General features: G+C 41.1%; 1 protein-coding gene and 1 long non-coding RNA gene across 12 annotated transcripts in view; one reads left to right on the top strand and one right to left on the bottom strand.

Moving 5' to 3' along the window:
• The window catches only part of ZBTB20 (zinc finger and BTB domain containing 20), a 787576-nt gene that overhangs the window by 726105 nt on the left and 34316 nt on the right, over nt 1-27155 (top strand). For all 11 annotated transcript variants that reach the window (XM_058437478.1, XM_058437477.1, XM_058437476.1 and 8 more), the window contains one exon: nt 25541-27145. In XM_058437478.1, the coding sequence (XP_058293461.1) occupies nt 25541-27145 (1605 nt within the window). The remainder of the gene's footprint in view (nt 1-25540; nt 27146-27155) is intronic.
• LOC131383244 (uncharacterized) lies at nt 8950-25594 on the bottom strand. The gene is made up of 4 exons (XR_009213124.1): nt 25463-25594; nt 21260-21387; nt 9829-10014; nt 8950-9739 (listed from the first exon to the last, which is right to left on the bottom strand). It is a non-coding gene; the product is annotated as an uncharacterized LOC131383244 (long non-coding RNA).

Raw genomic sequence — 27155 nt, forward strand, 5'->3', positions numbered from 1 at the left:
TAGCTCTGTGGGTAGCATCACTCTGCTGGGGCTGGACACTCACAGAGGCCAGTGGGCTCTTCCTTTTCCAACTCGTGCCATCCACCTTCCTTGGCCTCCCCCTCCCAACCATTTGCTTCACCCGCCCAAGTCTCTGTGATTAAAATTTTTAGTACGCTGGCTCATTTTGAACTTTTAAGCAATTTTTTAGAGAACAAAACAGAGAATTTTTATGGCAAACTCCATTAATGCCACATTAAGGCTGACATTTTAATTACCCCAAAGTCAGGAAATGCAAAGTTCAGGTTCCCACAGCAACAGAAACTGTCCCCTTGAGTGCTGGCATCACAGCAGATTCTTTCATTCCCTGATTACACAACACTGGGCGTGGGGACATTGTTTTTATCCACGTATGTGGAAAGGAGCACAGCTTTTATCCTTTGATTTTTTTCCTGTAACTACAGTTGAGGATATGGGTCTTTAGCTTCCCTCCCAAAACCGTCTATACGTATTATCCTGGAACGGAAGACTATTATAGCTCTACATGTGCACACGGACAGAATTAAAGTTGCTGTGGGAACATTAACTCTGATTTCCGGACTTCCGTGCCAGTCACATTTAAACCATAATGTTGTAATTTTTGGCATGTAATAAATGTGCATTTCGTGTACACAGACAGAAAGAAGCATAAAATGTATTTTAAAGAGCAATTAATTACTAACTTTGTGATTAAAAAACATTTGGTGCATGTTCCTTCCCATTTAGCATCAGCTGCTGGTCTTAGCCAGGCCTAATAGATGACATACTGTGTCTCATCCTGTAACTCAGATGTACTTACTGTATGTTCCTGTTCTTCCAGATAATTAATTCCCTTAGTAAAGCTGTAGGGGGAAAACAAAATGGAAGGAATATGCAAGCATGTAAATAGGGTAAGGGATATTTTGAAGGAAATTATTCATTTCTGCGAATAAACCTTTTAGTCCCTGATAACGAGCCAGAAATCTGCTAAGTGGGTGTAGACAAAGGTTTCTGGCCACCTTAGAGCATCTGGTTCAAGGCCATAAGAACAACTTGAAAGCAGATTTCCCGTTGAATTCCAGGCATGCCCACTGGGGGAGTGATTTTACTCTGTAAAAACTTATAGGCTTAAGGCTTAAAAAGTTATTTTACTCTATAACAACTTTTTAGTCTATGCTGTATTCAAACTGGAAAGTGAAAGTTATAGGGAATCAGGTAAGATGAGGGCTTTGCTAAAGAACCCCTGACTTTATTAAAGAGTATTTTTTTTTCTTCCTTTACATTTAAATCTGGTTTACCCATTTGTGTTAGAGAAGGGAATGTTTCAAAATAACAGTTTGAACGGGTTTGTGAGTGAAAGGAGTTAGTATCAATACTCTATGGTGCCGTGTTTAAAACTGCGAATGCTTGAGTATATATTTGAAACCAAATGAAATAAAAAACTTTACTGAAAGGATATATAGCTTAAACTCTAGGTAAGGCTTTAAGGGAGACACGCTCAATGAAGAACCTCTTGCTATCTGTTCATTCTGTCTCCTGTTGTGTATTTCTTTTTGTTCTGTTTGGTTGCATATGATATTTAACCTTTAAGAAAGATACTTCAGTTTTCCAGGGCTCTGATTTGCTTTTACTTGGGCTGTCTCTATGTGTGAATGTATGTCTGTATGAGTGAAAACTGCTCAAGCAAGTTTGAAGGTCTCTGGCAAATTTGACTGCATGTTCAGAAAGTTTCCAATCGGAAAGCTGATTCAGTGTAAAACCTTCCAAAAACTTCCTGAGGCACCTGTTCACATGAAAAGATTGGATTTCTGTTGGAGGTGCTCAGAAGGCAGTGTTTATAACTGAAGATCTCTGTTTGGTGTGCCAAAAAATGAAAAACATTTTGGCCCCAGAAAACCTCCATAAATGTTCAAAATGTATAATCAAACAAAAGCTTCATTTGGATTCAAATGCATGTATCTCAGCAGATGTGTCTAAACTAACTGGAATCCCACAGGAGCAGCTGAACTGGATTTTGGTATGTCTTGATAACTGAAAGAGTTATTCTTAGACTTTGGAAGGACAAAAATGGTCCATCTGTGAAGAACCGTAATAGAGACATGGCAAAAAACAGCATCCTCTGAAAGAGTTTATTTATGGAATTTAGGACAAGTTGGACAATCCTGAAAACATTTTAGGGTCACACTAATTTGCAGAGAAAATATAGCCAAAATGGAATGGAATAACAACCACAGACAGTTACTATCCAATGGCTTGTTATTAATTTTCTAATAAATTCCATATCAGTTAAGCAGTAATAGAGCGTCTTTGGTATAACTAAGTGCTCTCGTTGCCCCCAGAGTGTTCTGAATTCTGCTTTATTCTATGTCCTGTAAGGAATTATATATTTATCTTTTCATTTAAACTGTTTTTCTGTCATTTCATTGCCAAGTAAGCCCCTCATCTGTTAAGTGTGGATTTCATGTCATTAAAGATAGTCTTTCCCTTTTTAAAAAGTCACCTTTCTGCCTCTTAGTTAACTGATATATAATCTCTTTGGAACTTTTTTGTTACCTTTTATGCCCTTTATTTAGAGATTCTAGTGCTTAGTCCAGCACTTATACATTGGAAGGCCAGTTCGTTTTTTTTATTTGCTCTAATTTCCCAGTTTCCGCTTTGTACATTTGGGGACACACTTATTTTTAAAAAGCACAGGTCTTGAAACTTTGTATCTTAATCTACCTCTTTTTTTAAAATTGGCCCTCTTTTTATAAAACTTATTATTTCCCTACAATACCAATTTAATTGGGTTTCTTCCATAGTCACTTAATGCAGTAATTTCTGGTAGTCGTTCTTATTCATTCATTCATTTAGTCATCAATCCAGTCATTGATCAAATATCAGATCCCTCATTCTGCACCAAGTCCTCAGCTAAGATTAGGGATGAAGATAGGAGTAAGACCCCATCCCCACACTTTGGAACATAACGGGGTAAATATAAATGCAGAATTAGAGTGTTCCAGTATGCACAAAATGCTACAGAGCCTCCGAGGAAAGAATCTGTTGCAGTGGAAAGAGCACCACACCAAAAGTGACATTAAACTGGATCGTAAAGGAGTGGGCATTTGTAAAGTAGAAGGCAGAAGTAATGGCATTCCAGGCAGAAGGAACAGAAAGAAGCAAAACCATGGAGGCACAAAGAGAGCGCAGAGTTTTCAGCAAACAGAACAGTTCAGTTATGACACTGAGGCCTTCTTTATACTTTGCCTCATTTTAATCATGGGAAGATTTGTATTTGGGTAACATTGGCTGTTGTTATAATTCAGCTGAGCTGAATCCTATATCCATTTTAGAGACATTTGCTTTCCAAATATATAATAAAGCAAAACATCTACTTATTTTCTAATAGGCAAAAGAACCCTTCCTTCCACACAGCCAGTCGAAGTAAGAAAGTATTCTGAGGGGGCCAGGCGCGGTGGCTCACGCCTGTAATCCCCACACTTTGGGAGACCAAGGTGGGCAGATCACGAGGTCAAGAGATCGAGACCATCCTGGCCAAATGGTAAAATGTTTGTTCAGTACATGTCTCTACTAAAAATAGAAAAATTAGCTGGGCATGGTGGCGTGTGCCTCTAGTCCCAGCTACTTGGGAGGCTGAGGTAGGAGAATCGCTTGAACTCAGGAGGCAGAGGTTGCAGTGAGCTGAGATTGCACCACTGCACTCTAGCTTAGTGACAGAGCAAGACGGCATCTCAAGAAAAAAAAAAAAAGAAAGTATTCTGAAGGACCCAGTGATGATTTTGATCAGTAAATCACAAAATAAATTTTCTTTTTATTTTTCTTTTTTGTTTAAACAGGGTCTGGCTCTGTTGCCCAGGCTGGAGTACAGTGGTGCAATCTCAGCTCACTGCCACCTCTGTCTCCCGGGCTCAAGCAGTCCTCCCACCCAGCCTCCTGAGTAGCTGGGAACACAGACGCGTGCCACCACATCCAGCTAGTTTTTTGGGGTTTTGTTTGTTTGTTTGTTTGTTTGTTTGTTTTATAGAGACGAGGTTTTCTCGTGTTGCCCAGGCTGGTCTCAAATCCTGAGCTCAAGCGAGCCGTCTGCCTCAGTCTCCCAAAGTGCTGGGATTACAGGCATGAGCCACCACACCTGGCTCAGAATAATTGTTGAGAAAAGTTCATTCATGGAGCCAGAGTCACCTACAGGTGTCATGCTGGAACTTTGTCATTGATTTGTGGCCCCTCCAGACTCTAACAATCTGTCCTCTTATGAAATCCTCCCAGGTCCCTTGGCAACTCTGTTCTCAATGCCCACTGGCTCAAGTTACACTGTGTCATATTGCTCTCCCAAACAGTGCGTAGAAATGATTATCCACATGTAATTGTTGGGGCCCAATGCTGATTTTCAGGGTTCTGTTCTTCATCTTGCCATCTCATCCCATGCAGGAATACATCTTTAATTCTTATCTACAGCTGCTAGTGACAGTTTCATGTGTGCTTCCTCTGTTCATGGCAAATTTCATTATATAAAATTAGTGCTTCTCCATATCTGTCAAGACTTCTCACATCCTCACTTAAAATAAAAGAGGCCACATGCACTACTGCCCTTAAGAGTTGGATCATTTAGAATTGATTGAGAGCAGGCATGAGGATTCTTTAAGGACTTCTTGCTTTAAGGAAATATCAAGTCGGATCTTTCCACCAGTCACCTCACACTAGGTACCGTAATCACGTACCTTATTACTTCATCAGCAGAATCCTTTGGTTTTTTTTTTTTTTTTTTTTTGCTATCTTTTTTGCTTTTCTTCTGCCTCTGAATCATTTGTTCTCTCTGAGGAATGTGTGTACCAGTTCTAACTTTATCAGTGCTGCAAGATTAAAGGTTACCTGGTCTATACCCATTATTGTACACTTGAGAAAACTGAGGCCCAAATAACACAAGTGTCATAACGAAAGTTTCCCAGCATAATGGGTGACAGAGTCAGAAACAGAGCCCTGCCCTTTCTCCCACCATTTATGCTGCCTGTTACTAAGTCTGCTTCTGGACAAACTTAATGTTCTCTGAACAGAAAGGAGTCAGGACTATTCATCCATCAATATAGTGGATGCTTTCAATGTGGAGGACCACAGGCTAAGTATTGTGCAGGATGCAGTTTTATAAACTGGAGCCTGGGCTCAGAGACTTAGAGTCTTGTAGAGAAGATCAAATAACATTCACGAACAACTTCCATGCAGAGTGGTTAAAGATATGTCCCCATACACAGAGACCCACCGGAGCATTGATTCACTCTCAAGTATGTATAGCATATATCTTTTGTGCCTGTCACTACAGTGAGTTCTGTGAGGACACAAAGGTGGAGAAAAACAGACCCTACCACCTAGAATCTTAAAACAATATATATCCTCACATCACCAGTATCTGAGAATTTAGAAAGTTTGTAAAGTATATTTTAATCCAGTTAACAGTAATATCTAGTTAGGTTTATTAGACATGGCTCCATTTGAGCTCTTTTGAAAGACTGGAAATGAGGCATTAGGACTAGGTATGAGGGATTTGCACTCTGTTACAGAGCTGTGGAAGGGTATTAAGTAGGGCCTGCCATGAGCAAGACTTTGGGAAGATCTAATTTGGCAGTCTGGATGTGAGAAGGAGCAACTGGAGGAAGGAGAGGGTCCAGACAGCTCTGTCAGTATTTCACACTATTGGTGACCTGAAGGGGGCCGTAATAGGAGGACTGGGGAGGATCCAGGTGCAACAGATTTTGTGGATGAGGGTAGACAGCTCTGGGAGCTGAGTGTTAGTTACAACAAAGGCAGTTATCAAAAATAACTCCAAGATATCAAGTAAAGATGAAAAGCATTTAAAAGAATCGAATGGAATTCCATTTTATATAGTGCCAAGTATGAGCTACCACAGGTGTTCCCAGTGGAGACAACTAACACTGAGTTACAAACAGGGTCCTGGGGCACAGCAGGAATGCTTGAGATTAGGACTAGCAAACACTTTGGCCAGGAGGCCACACTATAAGCCATAAATATGGGAGTAAACTTCAAAGAAGTCTTTGTTGAGAGAAAAAAGGAAAGCAAAACCTTGGGAAATATTTACATGAGTGATAAGAAAGAGAATAAAGAATGAATAAATAGAGGAAAAGAAAGGAGGGGTCTAAGAGATAGAAGAAAAACCAGGATAGTGCAGAGAGACCATCAGGGAGAGGAAGGATCAGCAGTCAGTATCAGGTGCCACAGACACCAACGAGGAAGAGACCTAGGAAAAGATTACCTTGGGTTTTGGGATTACTAGCCTCCTGATTGTTGTCAAGAAAACAGAATCAGATGTGTCACAAAAAAGACCATAAAGAGGGGTTCAGGAGCAAACATAGGATAAATGAGAAAGCAACTATTACAAAGTACAAGTTTAATGTTTTAAAAAGAAATAATGAATGGGTAACTCAAAAGTGGAGTAATGAATATTTTTATGATACAAGAGTTCCTAGCCCATTATAGACTGAGAAAAACCAGGGTTAAGGGAGACTCTGCAATTAAATAGGCAAAGTGAGAAGGAATTATATCTTCCATTTCACAGGGCAATTGGAATGGTAGATATATGCGAAAGGAATTTGAAGGCACTACCCAAGCCCAGTGAGGCAGTAATTATATTATACTGGTTCTTTCTCTACTTCTTCTCAACTTTGCTTTCTATTCTTTTTTATGAGAAATAATGTTTTACAAGAATTATTACTTCACGAATATTAACCCAGTTCCTTACCCTCATTAATCTGTGAACACTAAGCAGAGAATAGGTGTCATACACTTTGAACATTTAAATTATCTTAACAATTTTTAAAACAATTTTTAAAAACAATTGTTGTTTTTAAAATGACAATTAAAGCATAATTCTTTAAAAGCCATGTTCTGTGTACTTCTTTCATGATGTGCCCAATTCAGGTAGCTCTGTAATTACTAATAACAAACCTATTGTTGTTCTCAAGGCCTCCTTCATTGTCGTGGGACACCCTCAAATTCATTATTTGTAGGGAGGGTTTCAATTTGTTTACTTAAAGTATGCTGCTTTCTGTGATGGTCCAAGACATTCCAAAAGCCAATCCCACCCGTACACAAAGTATCTGATATACTTCTACTTTAGGATGGTGATCTGGAACCAACTGAATCAAATGATACTTTGTTCTACTGTTAAATTACCTGTAAACCCAAATAAGGAGATTATTTCGTCACTACTGAAAATTATACAAACAACCACATGGAACAATTTTGAACATGAGTCTTTATAATTTCACAAGGCCAAATGAATTTATAGTTGATGTCAAAATTGACCTTGAGGAGTTTTTTCCTTTCCTCTCCAATTCTAAAAATGAGTTTCCTTGTACTTATTTATCCTCACTAGTTTGGACTTGGTTATGTTATCAGTTTTATACCAAGATATTACCCCAAAGAGTACAGAATTTTTAAGAAAGCTTGGTGTGGCATGTAGAATACTACAAAGAGTTTCAAGAAGCAATAACTGAATTAACTTTGTCATTCAATTTTTTACTGTAATCACGTTCTTTCCTATATAATCACTGATCATCTCTTTGCCTCATGTCTTAACCAGGTATTTAGATGTAAAGGAGACAACGAAATAAAGGTGCATATAAGTTTGAACTACAAAAGATAACTCTGTGTCTAATGGAAAAGACACACGCAAATTCTAAACTAAAACTTGTAGAAGTTAACCCCAGGGGAAAGGATACATGTCATTTTCTCAGGGAAATACTGTAGGTCTTTATATGTACACCTGACTGGATTTTTTCCAATTTTTAGAAAACCCTCAGAAATCTAGCCCATTCCATTTTCTTCCTGACCCAAAGGTCCCATTTGGATGACTAGATCCTGGGATTCCTGAAGTGGCCTAAGTAATCCTTGGTTGACATGCTAACAGGCACTGCAAAGCAGGCCTGGTTTCACTGGGCAGTGGTACAGGCAAAGCGTGCCCCCACTCCCAGCCCTGCTCGAGAGCAGGAGTTCTTGACCTGGAGGCCTTGGACTCTACTGGTACCATGACCAGGCCTTTCTTTTAGAGGTTCATATTCTTTCCTGCGTGTTGTTCTGGGACACAGTTTTAAAGATTTTGTTACATCAGGGTGAGAACTAAAAGGAAGGAAAAAGCCACTTGCCCAGGACATATCCTAATCAGAATCTGCACCCTCAAACCTGGCACCCAAGAGTGAACTTAGAAGCAATGAGGAGAGGTCCCTGTGAACATCTCAATGCAGAATGGCTCCTGATGCCCTCTCGGGTCCCTCCGATATGCCTTCAGGACAGGGGCAGGTATGATAACAGACTACTAAAGCTATTTCTTGAACATGTTGCTAATGGACTAAGACTGGGGCTATGTGTTGTTTTCCAGTATTCAGAAAATATTTTCTCACCCCCATGGTCTAGTTATTTGCTCTTTTTAACGTGAACTTCAGCCTATGAATGCATTTTATGTGCCTTTAATTAACCTCCTTATGTTTCCATTTCCTCATGTGCATAATTGCATAATGAGAATAAAAATAGTATCCATCTCATAAGGTTATTAGAAGGATTCGATGGAACACTGTATGTAAAGCCCTTAAAGCAGCACCAGAAAAACAGCCAGCACTCCATGAATTTGAGTGTTGGCTACAGTTTTAAGTGCTTGAAAATTATTAATATGAACTAAAATTGATGCAGCCTAAGTGAAAGTTGTTGCAGGTCCCCATCCTTTCCCCCTGAGAATGACTGAGGCTGAAAAGCCCTAGATCTATGGGAGGAGATTGTGTGTAGGACAGTTACCTCCTTCACTTCGAGGAAAAGCCAGTGCCCTTCTTGTCCCTTCTTGGATTCAGGCCTGAATAGACTGGGAAGTTTCTCCATTATCTTTTTGCCTTCTTTTATTCCCCCATTTGTATGGTTTTTTTTTTTTTTCCTAAAAATGAAAGAGGACTAATATGCATAATCTTATTACAAAACACCCCATTTACAGATAAGGAAACTGGGGCTGAAAGAAGTTTCAGATCTCTCTGAATGTTGTCTTCTTGGTGTAGGAAAGGTTTAGAGTATTATTAATATTATAGCATTACATTCTTGTGTTAACCTATTAAGTTTCTTTTTGTCTTCAAGTGCATTCTAGTCAACAAGAGATTTTCACGCTGGGCATGGTGGCTCACACCTGTAATCCCAACACTTTGGGAGGCCAATGTGGATTTATCACTTGAGCCCAGGAGTTTGAGACCAGCCTCAGCAACATAGTGAAACCCCATCTCTGCAAAACAGTTAGCGGGGCATAGTGGTGTGCACTTGTAGTCCAGCTACTTGGGAATTTGAGGTGGGAGGATCACCTGAGCCCAGGAAGTCAAGGCTGCAGTGATCCATGATCATCCCATTGCATTCCACCCTGGGTGACAGAGTGAGACCCTGTCTCTAAAAAATAAAAAAAGAAGAGAGATTTTCAAATTATAGGGAATGGATTTGTGTGCTCTCTTACCTCAGAATACATTGTAGGAGCTGTACATTTTCCTATGTGCACCCATCTACAATCTGTCCATTCACCTTAGGTGCCCTTTCACCATAGCTCCTTCCAGCCGGGATACCCAAAGAGGGCAAAACATCAGATCCTTAGAATGTGCAAACTTCTGTGCTACCATATCAGAGAGCCCTTTGCAAAGACAAATACTTACAAGTAAAGAAATGCATCTTTTATTTTTTTGAAAGTCAGTCGGCTTGATGGCTTGAGAGTTGTCTGAAATAATTCAAAATAAAGGTAAACTTAGAAAAGTAAATGAGTTTCACTTCCAAGGAGGATTGCTTGTAATCACCCTGCTTACTTACCCTCTTCTATTCTGAAGCAGTCTGCAGTAGTTGGGAAAAGTGTAATCTTAAGAAATTCAGTAACAGTCACTGGCTCATTGTACCTGGTAAGTTTTCCCCGTGCCGTGGTGCCCACAGTTTTTGGTAATGCATGGAGATAATTTCGGACGTTTGCTTCTCTTAACTCCTGAGCACTTTTGCTTCTCACTGTAGAATTCCAGAGACACATGGGTATGGAACTTGATCTACAAGCCTCCTAGTAATAGTTGCAGATTAGATTGAAAGCCAAACTAGACTGTACACAAGTCTGTATAAATCCCAAAATAGAGCTTTAAAATAATAACTTACTGAGTCATGATTTCTGCATCTCATATGCAGTATTCCTTAAATCACATGTTGATGGCTAATCAACAAAATCCAAAGACGCAAATTAGATGGTACAATATTTACAGAGAAAATATATGTGTAGTTTGAAAAGCAAGGATTCTCAGGGTTACAGTCCCACCCCCATTCCCCCCAGAAATGATAGCAGTTGCAATCTGAACTCTCCACATTGTAGCCAAGAAAGGAATGAATGTAACAATGGAAAGAGAGAGATTTAAGATAGAACTTCTTAGTTAAAGGAGTCTGGGCCTTCAAGAAATATGTTTAAGAAAGATTCAGAAGAAATACTAGGTAAGATGTATTATTCCTTTTCCTCAATTAAAATTCTAGCAGCATACTTGTTAAATGTTTATTTTGGCCAGGTGACAGAATTCAGGAGGGCAGAATCTTGTTTACCTTGTCCACTGCTGAAGGAAGCCCTGGCACCCAGGAAAGTGCTTACACATATTAAGAGTAGGTGCTCAGCAAATGTTTGTTGAATGAATAAATGAATGTGGTGGGGAGAATGAAGCTAAAATAACGATGTAGTGCATTTGTAAGTATTTTGCCCGTTTGTGAAAATATAGGTACTAATTTTTTACCTGATTATTTTTTTCATTCAGCAGACCTACAAAACAAAGTGTATCACAAATACCCTCTGCTTTTTATGCTGGGGAAACAGAAAAGCTTTCTTTTGAATGTAGGCTGCTACATGTTTTAATTCTAATAGCAATATGGCAGGTCAACTTTGTAGTGTAATCTGGTGCCTGTTTTTGATAGATATCATGGAAATAGATACTTATTTTCAAGATGCTCAAACAGATGATTAGGCAAAAGCTCTAGCAAACCTTGAAACAACAAAAAGGAAAGGTTTTCCCACTCCCACCTCCCGTTACTGTAACATCCTGCACAGTTTTCTGCAACCCCACATCCTCCTCCTTGTTTCGTCCTTTTCCTGGGTCTAATCTTTGTCTAGGGAATACAGCATGTGACTGTCAGTCTAGCAAGGAGACAGTTCTTGAGAAATCCACCCCCCACACACTGTGTTCCCAAGCTCCTCTTACGGGAATGGCATGATTTGATCAGTAGCAGGCAGAGCTGGCCCCAGGAAACAAGAGCTTGGCATAGAAATCTTAGTGCCCTCCTGCTGGAAGGGCCCTCAAGAGAGTTGCTTCATGCCCACCCTCCCTCAACTGGCTGGACAGTAGAAGGATGTGTAGGAAAACAAATTCCTGGCTGAATGAATAGAGGATTAAATGAATGAGAGATGAGTTCACTCCTCCAGAAGTCCCCGCCATCCCACTTGAATAGAAAGGCTAACTTTGAAGCCACTCTGTTCTCCATGGCACTATTTTGTGTATACTCAGCTTTGGAATATGGTTGCCATCTGCTGCCAGTGCTTAGGACTAAGGAAGTATTGGGGTGGGTAGGAGGAGGCTGGGAGGGAAGAAAAGAGACACTTAAAATGAGCTAATGATCTCCTTTGTGTTAGAGTCTAGGTTTCAGAACATCAGTCCTTCAGGAACAAAACACCAGTGTGTCTTAGACCACACCAGGCGCCGGCACATCAGATAAAGCCTGTGCTGTGTGGTGTTCAGCCACCGAGCCTAGAGAAGTTCTAAAAGTGAAATTACAGGTGCAAACTGAGGAAACTAAAAGGAGAAAAGGCCAAGGGTAAAATACAATCAGGAGGGCTCTGCAGATAAGTATCTTTGGGGTTACAGTAGTTGAAAAATGAATCTACTAATTAATGGGTTGGATAATACTATAAAGGCAAGGAATTTAAGGATCTTTAGAAGAAATGAGACACTTTTCCATACACTCTGAGTATATTTTGAGCCTTTAGTATAATCTCAGGGTGAAAGTGACCTGGCTATTGTATATTGCTGTAGATTTAACTGTTGATTAAGTGTTAGAGATTGCTGTACTAGAGACGTGCATGGTGGTCCTTTAAAAACAGAAAAGGCTATTAAGCTCGGCTAGTAAGACAATCGAACATCTCTGAAAGGCAGAGAAGAGCTCATAGAGGTTCCTAGCTTCCCTGATGTTGCTTGTATAAATTGTTGGGGGGTGTTTGTTTGTTTGTTTGTTTGTTTGAGACAGAGTCTCACTCTGTTGCCTAGACTGGAGTGCAGTGGCATGATCTCAGCTCACTGCAACCTCCGCCTCCAGGGTTCAAATGATTCTCCTGCCTCAGCCTCCTGAGTAGCTCGAATTATAGGCATGCGCCACCATACCCAGCTAATTTTGTATTTTTAGAAGAAACAAGGTTTCACCATGTTGGCTAGGCTGGTCTCAAACTCCTAAACTCAAGTGACCCACCTACCTCAGCCTCCCAAAGTACTGGAATTACAGGTGTGAGCCACCATGCCTGGTCAAATTGTTGGTTTTGACATAAAATCATATTGATAATTTATGTACTGAAATAACATGCCAGAGAATAATAATTAAGCTGGAGATGTATGCTAGTGAAAAAAAATTACAGTGAAGTTTATTTTGGGAAAGGATTAGCTAATTGGCTAGGCATGACACTTGAAGGCCATGTACTGTTATGTATTCAATAGTAGGCCTGTATCTTGAATTGGAGGAAGGCTGAAATTCTTTTTGCCATGCAAGGGAAGAACCTCATCAGCGATGTATATAAGTATAAATTTAGAGACAATGACAATCCTAGAAATGCAAAATACCACTTTAGGGAGCACTAAGTGATTGCTGAGCAGTGTGTCAGACTCAGTGCCTGGGAGCAGCAAATCAGTACATATTTGTTGGCTGTGTGAGCTCTGGCCTTGACCCCTGTCTTCCAGCAGGAACAAGTCATACACAACTGTGACTCAGCCACAATTAGAATATTAGTAATGCCCTAAATCTATCTCATGTACAGTTTCTCTTCCTAGGAAGCTTGTGTGCCTCGTATTCTATTTGTCCCTACAACGTCCCTGTGAAGCATACACACCTTTGTTTTACAGGTGGGATAACAGGTCCACAAAGGAATAATTTAATTCTTTGTCTTCAAATGTGAAATGATTGATAATCAGTATACTGACCCAGCTCACTGTAATGTTTTTCACATTATTTCAGGTTGCCTAGGCAAAGGACATATTTTATCTTTCTCATTATTATTTTTAATTAGTTTTCAGAAAAGGTGAGATAAAAACAGAATCTAACAAATATCCCATGGAGATATTTGGTGTTCTCTTTTCTTTCAAGAATAAATTAAGACCTTCTCTGCTCCTCTCTGCTGGCTCTCTCGGCAGATAGTCAAAATCCCATGCCAATTTTCAAATGAATAAGGGCTCATTCTAATAGCGGATCACAGTCCCCTCTGTTGAGGAAACAGCCTTTTAAATTCATGTCTGGACCCTGAATAAGTTACTCTTGGTTATAAACTTTAACAGTTTGACCTGAAGGTTTTTAAACTGTACTAATATATAACCTGGTTGTGAGTTCAGCAATAAATTTATCCCCAGTATGTGAAGGGCCAAAGAGAAAACTAGTGTCTTTTATTCTCTCCAGTGACCTTCACTAAATATTGCATATTTACTTTGTAAATGAGGACACCCAGTGGCCACCAAGAGAAAATATTCTAAACAATCCTTGACACTACCGTTAATGTACATATAAATACCCTGTTATCAATGCTGATTGATAGATATTTCTGTAACATCTGTTACCAAGCAGGTTAGCTTCCCTAACTTAGGCAAAAGTGATCGGAGTTTGGCCTGATCATTTTTCTATCACATCATAGATTGGTCATCTCTTCTTATTTTTTATTACAAAGTATGGCTTAGCTTTGGGTTCCACTGAATCCTCTGTTGACAGGGGGACCCAGTGAGCTGTCTCTCTGGGGAAATGGAATCAGGGAGATGGAGACAGCATGGCATGTGTCAGAAGTCATAAATGAATGAGCAGAGTTTGTGGGCAACTCAGGGAACACATAAAACAATTGCTTGGACTTTAAATTCATATTGAAAATAGAACTGTGGGTAAGTAGGGAAATAAAGGACAAGAAAAACAGCAATTCACAGAACTTCGGGGGTGGGAAAGCCCCCTTGGGACCATACCACATAGACATATCTCAGAGTAAATGTGCACCCTGAGGTTCCCACTTATCGTCAATATGTTTGTGAAGTGTAGTGAAGAGTTGACCAAACAAGCACTCACATAGAACCCACACATTATAAAGAAACATGCTGGACACAATGAGGGATTCAGATAAATATTTGTAGTTGTCATTGTAGTTGTGGTTATAACAAGACAAGATACTAGCCTTTGGGAGGCTTGGAGTCTTAGAGAGATAAGACAGACACAAATGAAAAAAGAAAGAAAAGAAACAATAATATATTGGTAAGAACTAACTTAGGTGCTACATGTATAGGAAGTTCAGGTGAACTTCCCCAACACTCCTTAACATTCAGGTACAAAAAAATTCCCTTATTTTTCTAAAGAAAATTAAACCTGAGGCCCCTGTCACCAAATTAGCAAGAAATACAGCCAAGTTTTGGGGCTCCCTTCTCATCCCTAGATTGGTACAAGACTCATGAAATCTAAGTCCTTCGTCCATGATGGTCTCCATCACTGACATTGCTTGACTACCCCACAAAGATGCCATGAGCCTTGTCCTTCTGACTGCCAGCACTACTGCACTAGCTGGGTTTACAGATGCCCTCCACAGTGGTCCTTGCTGTTGACCATTGGCCCAGCCCCCAGATGATCACTGTTCCTCTCAGAGTGTTGCCTTTTTATGTCCAGGCTTCAGAAGTGTGCCAAGCAATTACCTCAACTGGAGCTGTATGCAAGTAGAGACCTTGCTACCTTCCCCATTTGAGGGAAAGTTGATTGTTTTTCTCTCCAGTAATGCTATCCAATTCTCTAACTCCAAAGCATCAATCAGCCTCACTCTCCTTACCCCAGAAAGGGCTCAGGTTAATAATTCATTTTAGAGAACAGAGATTAGGAAAGAAAACTCTTAGTTTTATGGTTTATTCTTTAGGGCTTAATGGGCTCTGAAACCACAACTCCCTGAGGCAAAGGAGCCTATAAAGTATACAAAAACCTGGCCGTTCTTTCCTACAGGTGGAGGAAGGGGGAAGATACCTTCTCATTAAGAAAGTTTTCTAATTCAGTGAGAACAAGCCAAAAATTAATGTCTCAGTTTATTACCTCACCAACCAGTAGAAACCAAGAAAAGAGAACTCTAGTAATCACAGAAGGCTTCACAGAGAAGGAAAAAGTTTGAATAAGGTTCATGGGGATGATAAGACTTGGTGAGGAGAGAAACCACAATAACTTCAGAACTGCAGAAAATTCAGCAGAAGAGAAGTAAAAATGAATGTAATCCACACACAGGAAAGCAAAATGGCCAACCTTTTGGATTAGCACAGAGATTTTATTTTAGAGAAAATCAAATCCAACCAAATCAGTGAAGTGAAATCAGATAACTTGAATGTTAGCTATAGCTGCAGGAGACTTCTATAGCTCAATGTCTTTTTTGATAATATGTAAATAATATAATAAATATTATACAAAAGAATATATAAAGAATATCATAAAGATAAAATGCCTACTTGTGATTAAAGTAATTATAAAGTATGCCTTCTACTTTACTTATTTACCAGAATCTCCCAAGGTTTTGAGTTCTATCTGACAGCACTTATTCTTCATCTCAGTCTAAGCTAAAAAGGAACTTAGGTCTTATTCTTTTTTTTAAGGATTTCATGTGCCTGGTTCTATACCCTAGGTGCGCAGATGAATTTCAGCTACTCTCTTAACCTAGCCCACACAAATCACCTCAGTGCTTCCATTTTAACCAGTCATCCAACAAAACAGATTAATCTTTTTCCTTGGCTTTTCCCTGTTGCTTTGGGATGGAAGGTCTTTACTCCTCAGTAAAATTATCTATCATTGCTCAAGTCCATACAGAAATCGGCCAGGCACAGTGGCTCACGCGTGTAATCCCAGCACTTTGGGAGGCCGAGGTGGGCGGATCACGAGGTAAGGAGTTCGAGACCAGCCTGACCAACATAGTGAAACCCGTCTCTACTAAAAATACAAAAAAAAATTAGCCGGGCTTGGTAGCGCACTTGTAATCCCAGCTACTCAGGAGGCTGAGGCAGGAGAATCGCTTGAACCCAGGAGGCAGAGGTTGCAGTGAGCCGCGATTGTGCCATTCTCCTCCTACCAACAAACAGAGATACTCTTGAAAAACAGCAGTCTCATTGGAAGCAACTTTTTTTTATTTTTCAGAAAGACCCAAGGAAAGAGAACATTTGAGCATGAATTTGAAGACCTGCTTCAAAAGCAGTTTCAGAACAGCACAGCAACAGAGGACTAAAGGAAGTTCTATGAATTGGGAACTCGATGATATTTTTTGGCAGAAACCTTTTTTTTTTAATGACACTATTGAGTTCTGTTTTCTCACTCATTTAAGTCCAGATAAAAGTTTTCCCGAAGTCAAAAAATCAGTTTTCTTACCTAACTATAATTCATCAGTGTGTGATGATGTTCTTTAAAGAAATGCCATACCTGGGAGTTATACTGAATCTTTGAACTCACTGAATTTATAAATCTGTTTTTGCTATAAAATAAGTATATGATTATGTAGAGACTGCAAGAACAGATTATTAAGTAAGAAGATGCTGGTTTTCATATACTCAATTTTTAAATTTGTCATTGCTTCTTAAGCAAAACAAAAGACCTAACTTATTAACTGTACAATTGAATATACAGATCCTTCTTTAAGGTCTATTCAAAGCCAAGTTCAAACAGCACAAATTTGTGAATTTAAGTAGATCCTTTGGTTCATTTTTGTATACCACCCACGGATGTAGCATCTCTGTATTTTTGTTCCCCAGATTTAGCGAACAAAGAAAAAGGTTACAATAGGGCAGTAGCTAAATTTGTAAGGAAAGCGCTTTAGAGAGAGAAAAAAATGAAACTCCTAAAAGGTGTCTCAAAAGGTTTACAATTTAAGAGGATTTAAAGGCATCAACCTCAGATTTCATTGACTTTTTTCCTTAGTCCCAGCAGGTCTTCTCCCCCTCATTTCATTTCGACTTTGGAATGAGGGTGTAAGTGTCTTTCAGAATGTTGTCTGGAATTATCTATCTAATTCTTTATTCACAGAGTAAAACTTAATTTTCACAAACTGTACTGTAAATTTCAACAGTTTACCTCATTGGAATCAGATGCTCAAAGTATAAAAAATTCATAAAGCATATAGCGTGATAATACTGAAGACTGAAGTTTTCTTTTTTTTTTTGAGACGGAGTCTTGCTCTGTCGCCCAGGCTGGAGTGCAGTGGCGCAGTCTCGGCTCACTGCAAGCTCTGCCTCCCAGTTTCACGCCATTCTCTTGCCTCAGCCTCTCCGAGTAGCTGAGACTACAGGCGCCCGCCACCACGCCCAGCTAATTTTTTGTATTTTTTTTAGTAGAGACGGGGTTTCACTGTGGTCTCGATCTCCTGACCTCGTGATCCGCCCGCCTCGGCCTCCCAAAGTGCTGGGATTACAAGCGTGAGCCACCGTGCCCGGCCAAGACTGAAGTTTTAACTTATGGTTGGAATTGGTTTCATAAAGTGGATGTTCAATTAGTTGTTAATTGATTGATTATGCCCTCACCTCATAAGTAAGGGATTTGAGGTGGCTTAAAATAATATTCAATTGTTAATAAATATGTAGGGAATATATTTCTATATAACTACAAAAAAAAGAAATCAGAGTAGAGGTAAAATAAAGAATTGATAATATAATGAGGCTGGTGAAAATTTTACATAGAAAAGCATACCATGAGGTCCTACATAGTTGCTAAAAGGGGGCCTAAATTTTTATTCTGAGCCCCCTAGTGAGCCCAGCCAAGAGGGAAACATGATCAGTTATGATATTCACAGGCTCCACAAAGAAAAGCAAAATACAGCTTTTCCTGAGCACTGAGGTCTGGGAGAAGTTGATTGATTAATATATGTTTCCAATATCAAAGATCCTTATGGATAAATTTCTTCTATTGATTTAGATTTCAGATCATTTGTATCCTTATGGTTCCATTTATACTGGGGTATTCTCAGTAAATGTTTCACTAATGAAATGGTGAAAATTCAAGTGACCCCCAAAAGCAGCTGCATTCATAAGTCAGTTGTATTTACAGTTTTACAATATGGGCAGGCATGCCCTCATCCTTTCTTAGAGATAACAGCAGACTTAACATAAAATCAGGCAAGCCAAAGACCTGGGCTAACCAAGGGAAACTGTTGACACCTCTAAGGCCAAGTAAAAAGACTTTTCTGGAATTACTTTCTCCTTTGGACCTGTAAAATCTCACTAGTAATGTAAATCTATTCTCAGCCTTAGATAAAGTACAAAGCTCTTATTTTTTGGTGAAGAGAGGAAAAAGAAGTCAAGAATGGAAGATAAGTCAAGATTTGGGGATGGGCCTCAAAATCACAGGGCAAATGTTTTTCTAGTTCTCAATTTTGCCTCCTTATTCCCCATACTTCAAGCTCAGTAAAACTTCGTGGTATAACAGCAAAAAGGAAGAAAGGGAAGGAGGAAAAAAGAAAGAAAGGCAGGCTCCCCATTAGAAGTGCTATAGATCTTGCAAGTAAACTCTATTTTTTTGGCTGATTAGATGTGTATATTGAGTTTATATTTATTTTTTATTCAAATTATACCACAATATCTAATTTTTAACTGTCAAAAAATGTTAAAGGGTGTTTTTTGTTTTTTGTTTTTTGTTTTTTTTTTTGAGATGGAGTCTCGCTCTTTCACCCAGGCTGGAGTGCAGTGGCGCGATCTCGGCTCACTGCAAGCTCTCCGCCTCCCGGGTTCACGCCATTCTCCTGCCTCAGCCTCTACAAGTAGCTGGGACTACAGGCGCCCGCCACTACGCCCGGCTAATTTTTTTTTTTTTTTTTTTTTGAGACGGAGTCTCACTCTGTCGCCCAGGCTGGAGTGCAGTGGCGCAATCTCGGCTCACTGCAAGCTCCGCCTCCCGGGTTCACGCCATTCTCCTGCCTCAGCCTCTCCGAGTAGCTGGGACTACAGGCGCCCGCCACCTCGCCCGGCTAATTTTTTTGTATTTTTAGTAGAGACGGGGTTTCACCGTGGTCTCGATCTCCTGACCTCGTGATCCGCCCGCCTCAGCCTCCCAAAGTGCTGGGATTACAAGCATGAGCCACTGCGCCCGGCCAGGGTGTTTTTTAATTCTTCTATGGATTTGTCTTAACTGTCAAAAGGGACTTACTCTGAGTAAAACAAAGTTTGCTAAATAATAGTTAGCTTCAAAAGTTGTAAACTATATGGCTGTCATAATCCAGATTTCTGCTAGTATCAGTAGTTATCTACATTTCTCTCTTCTCTTTTAATCTTTTTAAAAAATATTTCTCTTCTGAAAAGTAACTTTCTCATTTTGGCTAAGATTGTTTGCTTTCTCATACAAAATAGTATCAGCTCAACTTAAGTAAATGGAAAATATTAGTTCAACAGACCTTATGCATCAGAGAGTAATGCAATCACAAAGTTTGCATCAGTTTTAGAAGCTTTGATTACGGAAAGCAGTTACAAGTATTTTAAAGAGGGATGCCTGAATCTCAATCCACAGCTCTTAATTTGGGGAAAACACAGACCCCTTTGAGATTTTGATGAAAGCCACTGACCTTATTCCTATAAAAGTATAAACATGTCCATTTATGAAAACTATATGTACCCCCTAAAACCCAAACATAAAACCAAGGACCTTTAAATACTTTTAAGTATTCTCTAGAAATGTTCTATGAATGAATAAAAATTCAGGTAATATTAAAGACATACCTAATTACAGTATTGGGATCATAAATAGAAAGGTGTTGTAAATATTGTAAACAAGTTAGTAATTTTTAATGTCTTTGTCTAGATAAAATAATAAGTAGTTAAAAAAGCACATCCAGCTAGTCCCCAACTTTCATAAGTAGCTATTCCTGCAAATATGTTTGAAAGTCAAATTTCTGCAAGTTCAAAGTCAAATTTCTGCAAATTTCAACAATTGATGTATGTTTTATGTGAAGAATTCTGTTACCAATGGCTAAAAAAAGTGCTGAAATCCCTGATGGTTCCTCCAAACTGGGCTTAGACAGTCTGGAAGATAGAGGAGAACTCTCACTGGGAGATGGCCCAAAACATCCCCCTTTTCACCCAAGAATGGGTAAGTAAAACTGTACAGCTCTCCCTCCCATAGGTTGATGACCCTCCCCAGTCTCACTACCGAGGTATTAACAGCTAGGATATGCTAGGTATGTGGAGCCAGGGTAGGAGAAAGAGATCTTGTCTGCTTGCCACCTTCCACTTGCATGTGTGATTTCTCCAGTGCTCCCAGCCACCCTCCCAAGACTGTGATGATACTAGTGAGATAGAAATAGAGAGCAGGGTGGTGCAGAGTCATTTGCTGTGGATGGAACCTGTTAGCAAGAAAGTACTATACTTCCTCTAGTGCAGGGATTCAGCAGGACTCCATTGGCATATATGAGGAGGTAAAGTAGATGTAACTGAGGTCTTACCCCAGGCAGGGGGTTTGGAGAATAAGGGGGCTCAGTCACCAAAATACATCCCCCCTTTCTCCAGAGATGACTGGCTCTTTCCTAGTGTGACTAACTTGGCAAGCTGCACCCTGTTCCATGTGTGGACCCACCAACCTCATCTGGTGCCCCAAATTGAAAGCTCAAGGGCTTTCTGGCCCTGCCACTTGACTTAGGCTTATTAACTGGACCGAAATTTATATTGGTTTTCATTTGAGAGCTGGTGTTTCCTTCCAAGTCCAGAGACTTCAAATCCCCATCCCCCTCTATAGCATCTTACCCTTGCACTAGTCTCATTTTATATATCCTTTTGCTCTCCTGATTGAGAAAGAACTGGATTTCACGCCTAATTAAAAGAGATTGTATTGCCTGCTGTTTCCTTTCTTGCTCATTTTCTCTTGAGAGCAGGCAGCTTTTTATTCTCATGCTAAGTCCTATCCCTGGACCCCTGCAGCTTAAGGGACAGGCAGGAGCAACGTTCCTGCAAAACAGAGAGTCAGGCCCTCTATCCCCAACTCCCCACAGGCAGATTTTCCCTTCAGTACTCACCCCTGCTTTAGCCCGTCTGTGTTGTGCTCTCGCAGAACAGTCACTTAGAATATGTGATGACTTTCATTACTGCAATTCCTTCCATGTTTCGAGAGAATGCCATCACAGGCTGACTCTATATTTTTACTCTAGTGAAAAGGAGGTAAGTTATTCTTTTAAAACACAGAGAACTATTTTTATCACTTTTTCATTTTGCCATCAGTTTTGTGTTCATAACACTGTGCATTTTTTATTTTGGGTGGGGAAGAATCCCCAAATACACATAATCACATAGTGTATGTAAAGTTTTGTGGTTTTGTACAGTTGATAGGGTTGGGGTTTGGGTGTGTGTGTGTGTTTTTTGTTTTGTTTTGTTTTTTCTTGAATAGCCCAAATGCCTATTCAGTGCCAATCCAAGAAAGAATAGAGTTAGCATTTTCACACCATTCCTTCCTATACACTCCCTGAATAACCATCTAATCAAAATTTGTTTTCAATGGGGGACAAATCTTCTACAGTAGAGTATTTCAGATTTATTCCATTGGAATCTATACATTAATGCCCATTGGATGAAAAGGACATGCTCACAAAAGCCTGGACTTTGCCTTGCTGTGGCAGAAACTTTTTCCCACTGTATTAGTGTTAAAAATAAAAGAAAGCCTGGGAAAGGAATTGCCTCAGCATTGTGTGCTGGAGGAATGAGGCATGCTTGAATGGGGAGGCAGCGTCCCCCTTCGCATCTGTACTCATATCAGCAAAAACGATTCAGCTTTTCACGGCTGTTCACTGCAGTGTGGGGCCAGTGTACTCAGGGAGATATTTAAGAATTGTGTCTATAAAATTCAACCAGGCATGTCAGATCAGGTTGTGTACGTGTGCAGGTTTAGGTTTGTCTCTGTGGTTTTTAATGAACTTGGTGGCAATATTATCGCAAGAGTCTTAACTCAGACTGTTTAGTAGATAACTTGATTGTTTAGGTGAACTAAATTTGCAATCCAGTCTGGTCAGTTTGTATTTTTCTCATGAAATTGTGTGTGTGTGTGATTATGTGTGTTCATTTCTCATCTCTAAAGCAACCTTCATTATTACTTTCAGTGTCTTTCTTTTTTTTCTGCTGAGAATTAAGATAACTCTCAATCTTTGGGCACTTCAAGTTTCATTCCTCAGTGATCCACTGTTATGCAGTGGAAAAAGAATTAAAAGGCATAGGTTCTAATCCCAACACTGCCTCGTGCTACTGTGCAAAACTTTGGGCAAGTCATTTAGACATTTTGAGAGTCTCAACTTTCTCTTATATGAAATAGTAATAATAAGACTTGTCCTGAAGGGCTGGGCACAGTGGCTCATGCCTGTAATCCCAGCACTTTGGGAGGCCGAGGTGGGCAGATCACCTGAGGTCAGGAGTTCGAGGCCAGCCTGGCCAATATGGTGAAAACCCATCTACTAAAAATACAAAAATTAGGCAGGTGTGGTGGCGTACGCCTGTAATCCCAGCTACTCAAGAGGCTGAGGCACAAGAATTGCTTAAACCCAGGATTTGAAGGTTGCAGTGAGCTGAGATTGTGCCACTGCACTCCAGCCTGGGCAACAGAGCAAGACTCTGTCAAAAACAAAACAAAACAAAACAAAAACCCTTTCCGGAACACATGTAGGATTGTTGTAAGGAATAAATGAGATGTTACATGTAAAAAAGTTGTATACACTGTCAAACACTACATGGATACTAATTATTGTGATAATTGTGATAGAGCTACTTCCAAGAATTATCTGAAAGAAAACTGTCATATATGACATCTCTAGTGTTATTGTTGTAACTAATGCTATGAGCGAATGTGTGTTTAAAGAGTGTTTTCACTTGTGTAGAAAAAAATGTTGTAATAAATCCATCCTACACAGAGATGATCACAGACACAACCAGTTTTACTGCTTATTGTTTTACTTAAATGAAAGAGACCTTGGTTATAGTAAAATTATATATAGAAAATTCTAAACCATAGTGCCAGTTAGTTAGTTGTCTTACTTCTTGCACTATGACATCTAAAAAAATAAGTTCTTTAAGTTAGACAACTGAGGCTATGTCAAAGCATCACAGCCTAAAAATATGAAAGCCATGCTAAATCACAGGTAGGTATAGAAGTAGCTGGAGGTAGTAGTGGGCAAAGCCTTTCACACAGCTTCACAACAGAGCTGTGGATCCTTAAGGGCCAGACCTCAGTAAGGGGCAAACTATGCAATATAATGAAGCAGTTAAGAGGGTGAACTCTACAGCCAGACTGCCTGGGTTTAGATGCCAGTCTACCAACAATCGCCTGTGTGTACTTGAGCAAGTTTCTTAGTTTCTCTGGCCTCAGTTTCCTCATCTGTAAAATGGGAATACTATCATCTACTCCCCATGGTTGCTGTAAGATTAAATGAAATCATATACATAAAGCAGTTAGAACAGTAACCCCTAAAAAATGTTCTCTTGTGATTACTATCATGGTATGTATGTATGGTGAACTCAGCAAGAACTTGAAATTTGGTCTGCTGCTGATTGAGTTCCTGAACAGCCCTTCCTGGGTTATTTGTGCCTTCCTTTGGGGCCGTATTTTGTATTAACATGGTTACAGGGGATTCACTTTAATTCTTTAATCTGGCAAAGAGAACTTGTCTTATATAAGTAAAAACGATGGAATCTGTAGCCTAATACAATATTTTAGGCACATAACAGACCTGATAGAGTCAGAACAAGAAAGAATGCTCTTACACAAATTAGTGCAAATTGTATTATTGAACGTTTATTATGTTAAGCTCATACCATGTGAGGGTGATTGAGTGAAGCAAGGTAGAAACGCTCATTGAACTCAGAGTTTCCTGAACGAGTCTTCTATCACAAGGTAGAGCAGAAAGTTTGAGGAGGTAGGCCTTCTTCCTATCTGCAGGCTGTTGCCTCTCAGGTGGCTTCTCACAAGACGGAGAGATTTGGGTCACAGGCCAACAATCAGTGCTTGGGCCATTTGGTTTTGAAAGCCTACTTATTGCACTTTCCCAAGCTGATTGTTCAGTTGTAAAGGCAAGAATGGGGAATCTTATTGAAGAATTATTTGGAGGGGGATTCTCTAGAGCCATCTGAGAGGTGAGCTAGAAAAATAGAAAAGCCCTAAGATCTGCTGCTATAGCCACCTGTTTTCTTTCTCATTCTGAATCCAAATCTTATCAATAGTATCCCTTGTCATACAGCCTATATTATAGGGGTGGCGCTGGGTCAGGCTATCCGCAGCCTCCACATAGCTGTTGCCTTCCTCCTGGGAGCTGTTTAATACTTCCCTGTGGCAAGTACGTAAAGCACCCTATTACCCAAGGAGATCATATATCCCACTTCTGGTTTACTCCTGCTATCCTGGCCTAATTATCAACAATGCTCTCTTTCACTCTTGAAAGTGCCCTGTTTGCATAATAAATATGATCACCAATGTACTCTAGTTTCCTGGGTCAGAACTGCCATCTCTGACCTTTTTAACATTCCTCCTTCATTAAGCCTCAGAAAATTCAGAAAACCTTCCATATCACATGCAACCACCCTAGAAAGTGCTCAAACAGGTTGTCAGAGATGACAAGAAGAATGAGTAGATACAGAAAGCAGCCGTGGAGTGCCCCTTTAGCTAGCAGATTGCTTTCTGTAGCCCATCCATCATCCGGAAAGCATGATCATGACTGTTTGGTAGACATCTTAGTCTGCGTTGAATTTTCCAAGAATTTTTGCATACATGGTGTGGGTTTTGATAATAGGAAGGGGGTTTATTTGTTAACTATGAATATGGTCACCGTGTATGAATAAAATAAGGGACTTTGATAAGTTGGGGGAAATGTAAACTTTCCCAAAGAATCTGGGCTTAGGCCTGTCTAAAGTGAAGGCAAAGTAAATAAATACATAAATAAAAATAAAGTGGAGGTATAGTGTTCCATAAGAACAAGTCCTCCATTTGCCTTCCAGTTCTTTGCTGAAGCTGTAGGAATAGCAGGCAAACAAACCATCTGGTTATTAGGCCACTCTACCTCAGCCGAAGCTCTGGGGAGTTAATATGGATACCCAAAATGGCTGCGGCACTAAGGCAGGAATTGGAGCAAAATTCAAGGTCCTTTTCCCTCAGGCCATCCTACCTACAGCTTGTATGCCGCAGCCTGTCCATCTCCCCGCTTGCATATGTAAGGGCAGTGCTTCTAGGAGCCATGAGCATTACTCACCTGAAACCTAGGTGTTAGGAATGCAGCCAGCTAGATCTGACCCATGCCCTGTTTTGTGTCTGCGTTGACATGCTGCAGGTGACATCAGTTGCAAGGGGATGACCGAGCGCATTCACAGCATCAACCTTCACAACTTCAGCAATTCCGTGCTCGAGACCCTCAACGAGCAGCGCAACCGTGGCCACTTCTGTGACGTAACGGTGCGCATCCACGGGAGCATGCTGCGCGCACACCGCTGTGTGCTGGCAGCCGGCAGCCCCTTCTTCCAGGACAAACTGCTGCTTGGCTACAGCGACATCGAGATCCCGTCGGTGGTGTCAGTGCAGTCAGTGCAAAAGCTCATTGACTTCATGTACAGCGGCGTGCTACGGGTCTCACAGTCGGAAGCTCTGCAGATCCTCACGGCCGCTAGCATCCTGCAGATCAAAACAGTCATCGACGAGTGCACGCGTATCGTGTCACAGAACGTGGGCGATGTGTTCCCGGGGATCCAGGACTCGGGCCAGGACACACCGCGGGGCACTCCCGAGTCAGGCACGTCAGGCCAGAGCAGCGACACGGAGTCAGGCTACCTGCAGAGCCACCCACAGCACAGCGTGGACAGGATCTACTCGGCACTCTACGCGTGCTCCATGCAGAATGGCAGCGGCGAGCGCTCTTTTTACAGCGGCGCAGTGGTCAGCCACCACGAGACTGCGCTCGGCCTGCCCCGCGACCACCACATGGAAGACCCCAGCTGGATCACACGCATCCATGAGCGCTCGCAGCAAATGGAGCGCTACCTGTCCACCACCCCCGAGACCACGCACTGCCGCAAGCAGCCCCGACCTGTGCGCATCCAGACCCTAGTGGGCAACATCCACATCAAGCAGGAGATGGAGGACGATTACGACTACTACGGGCAGCAAAGGGTGCAGATCCTAGAACGCAACGAATCCGAGGAGTGCACGGAAGACACAGACCAGGCCGAGGGCACCGAGAGTGAGCCCAAAGGTGAAAGCTTCGACTCGGGCGTCAGCTCCTCCATAGGCACCGAGCCCGACTCGGTGGAGCAGCAGTTTGGGCCTGGGGCGGCGCGGGACAGCCAAGCTGAACCCGCCCAACCCGAGCAGGCTGCAGAAGCCCCCGCCGAGGGTGGTCCACAGACAAACCAGCTAGAAACAGGTGCTTCCTCTCCGGAGAGAAGCAATGAAGTGGAGATGGACAACACTGTTATCACTGTCAGCAACAGCTCCGACAAGAGCGTCCTACAACAGCCTTCGGTCAACACGTCCATCGGGCAGCCATTGCCAAGTACCCAGCTCTACTTACGCCAGACAGAAACCCTCACCAGCAACCTGAGGATGCCTCTGACCTTGACCAGCAACACACAGGTCATTGGCACAGCTGGCAACACCTACCTGCCAGCCCTCTTCACTACCCAGCCCGCGGGCAGTGGCCCCAAGCCTTTCCTCTTCAGCCTGCCACAGCCCCTGGCAGGCCAGCAGACCCAGTTTGTGACAGTGTCCCAGCCTGGCCTGTCGACCTTTACTGCACAGCTGCCAGCGCCACAGCCCCTGGCCTCATCCGCAGGCCACAGCACAGCCAGTGGGCAAGGCGAAAAAAAGCCTTATGAGTGCACTCTCTGCAACAAGACTTTCACCGCCAAACAGAACTACGTCAAGCACATGTTCGTACACACAGGTGAGTGTCG

This window comes from Hylobates moloch, unplaced genomic scaffold, assembly GCF_009828535.3.
Source record: "Hylobates moloch isolate HMO894 unplaced genomic scaffold, HMol_V3 SCAFFOLD_4, whole genome shotgun sequence".
Classification (NCBI taxonomy): Eukaryota; Metazoa; Chordata; class Mammalia; order Primates; family Hylobatidae; genus Hylobates; species Hylobates moloch.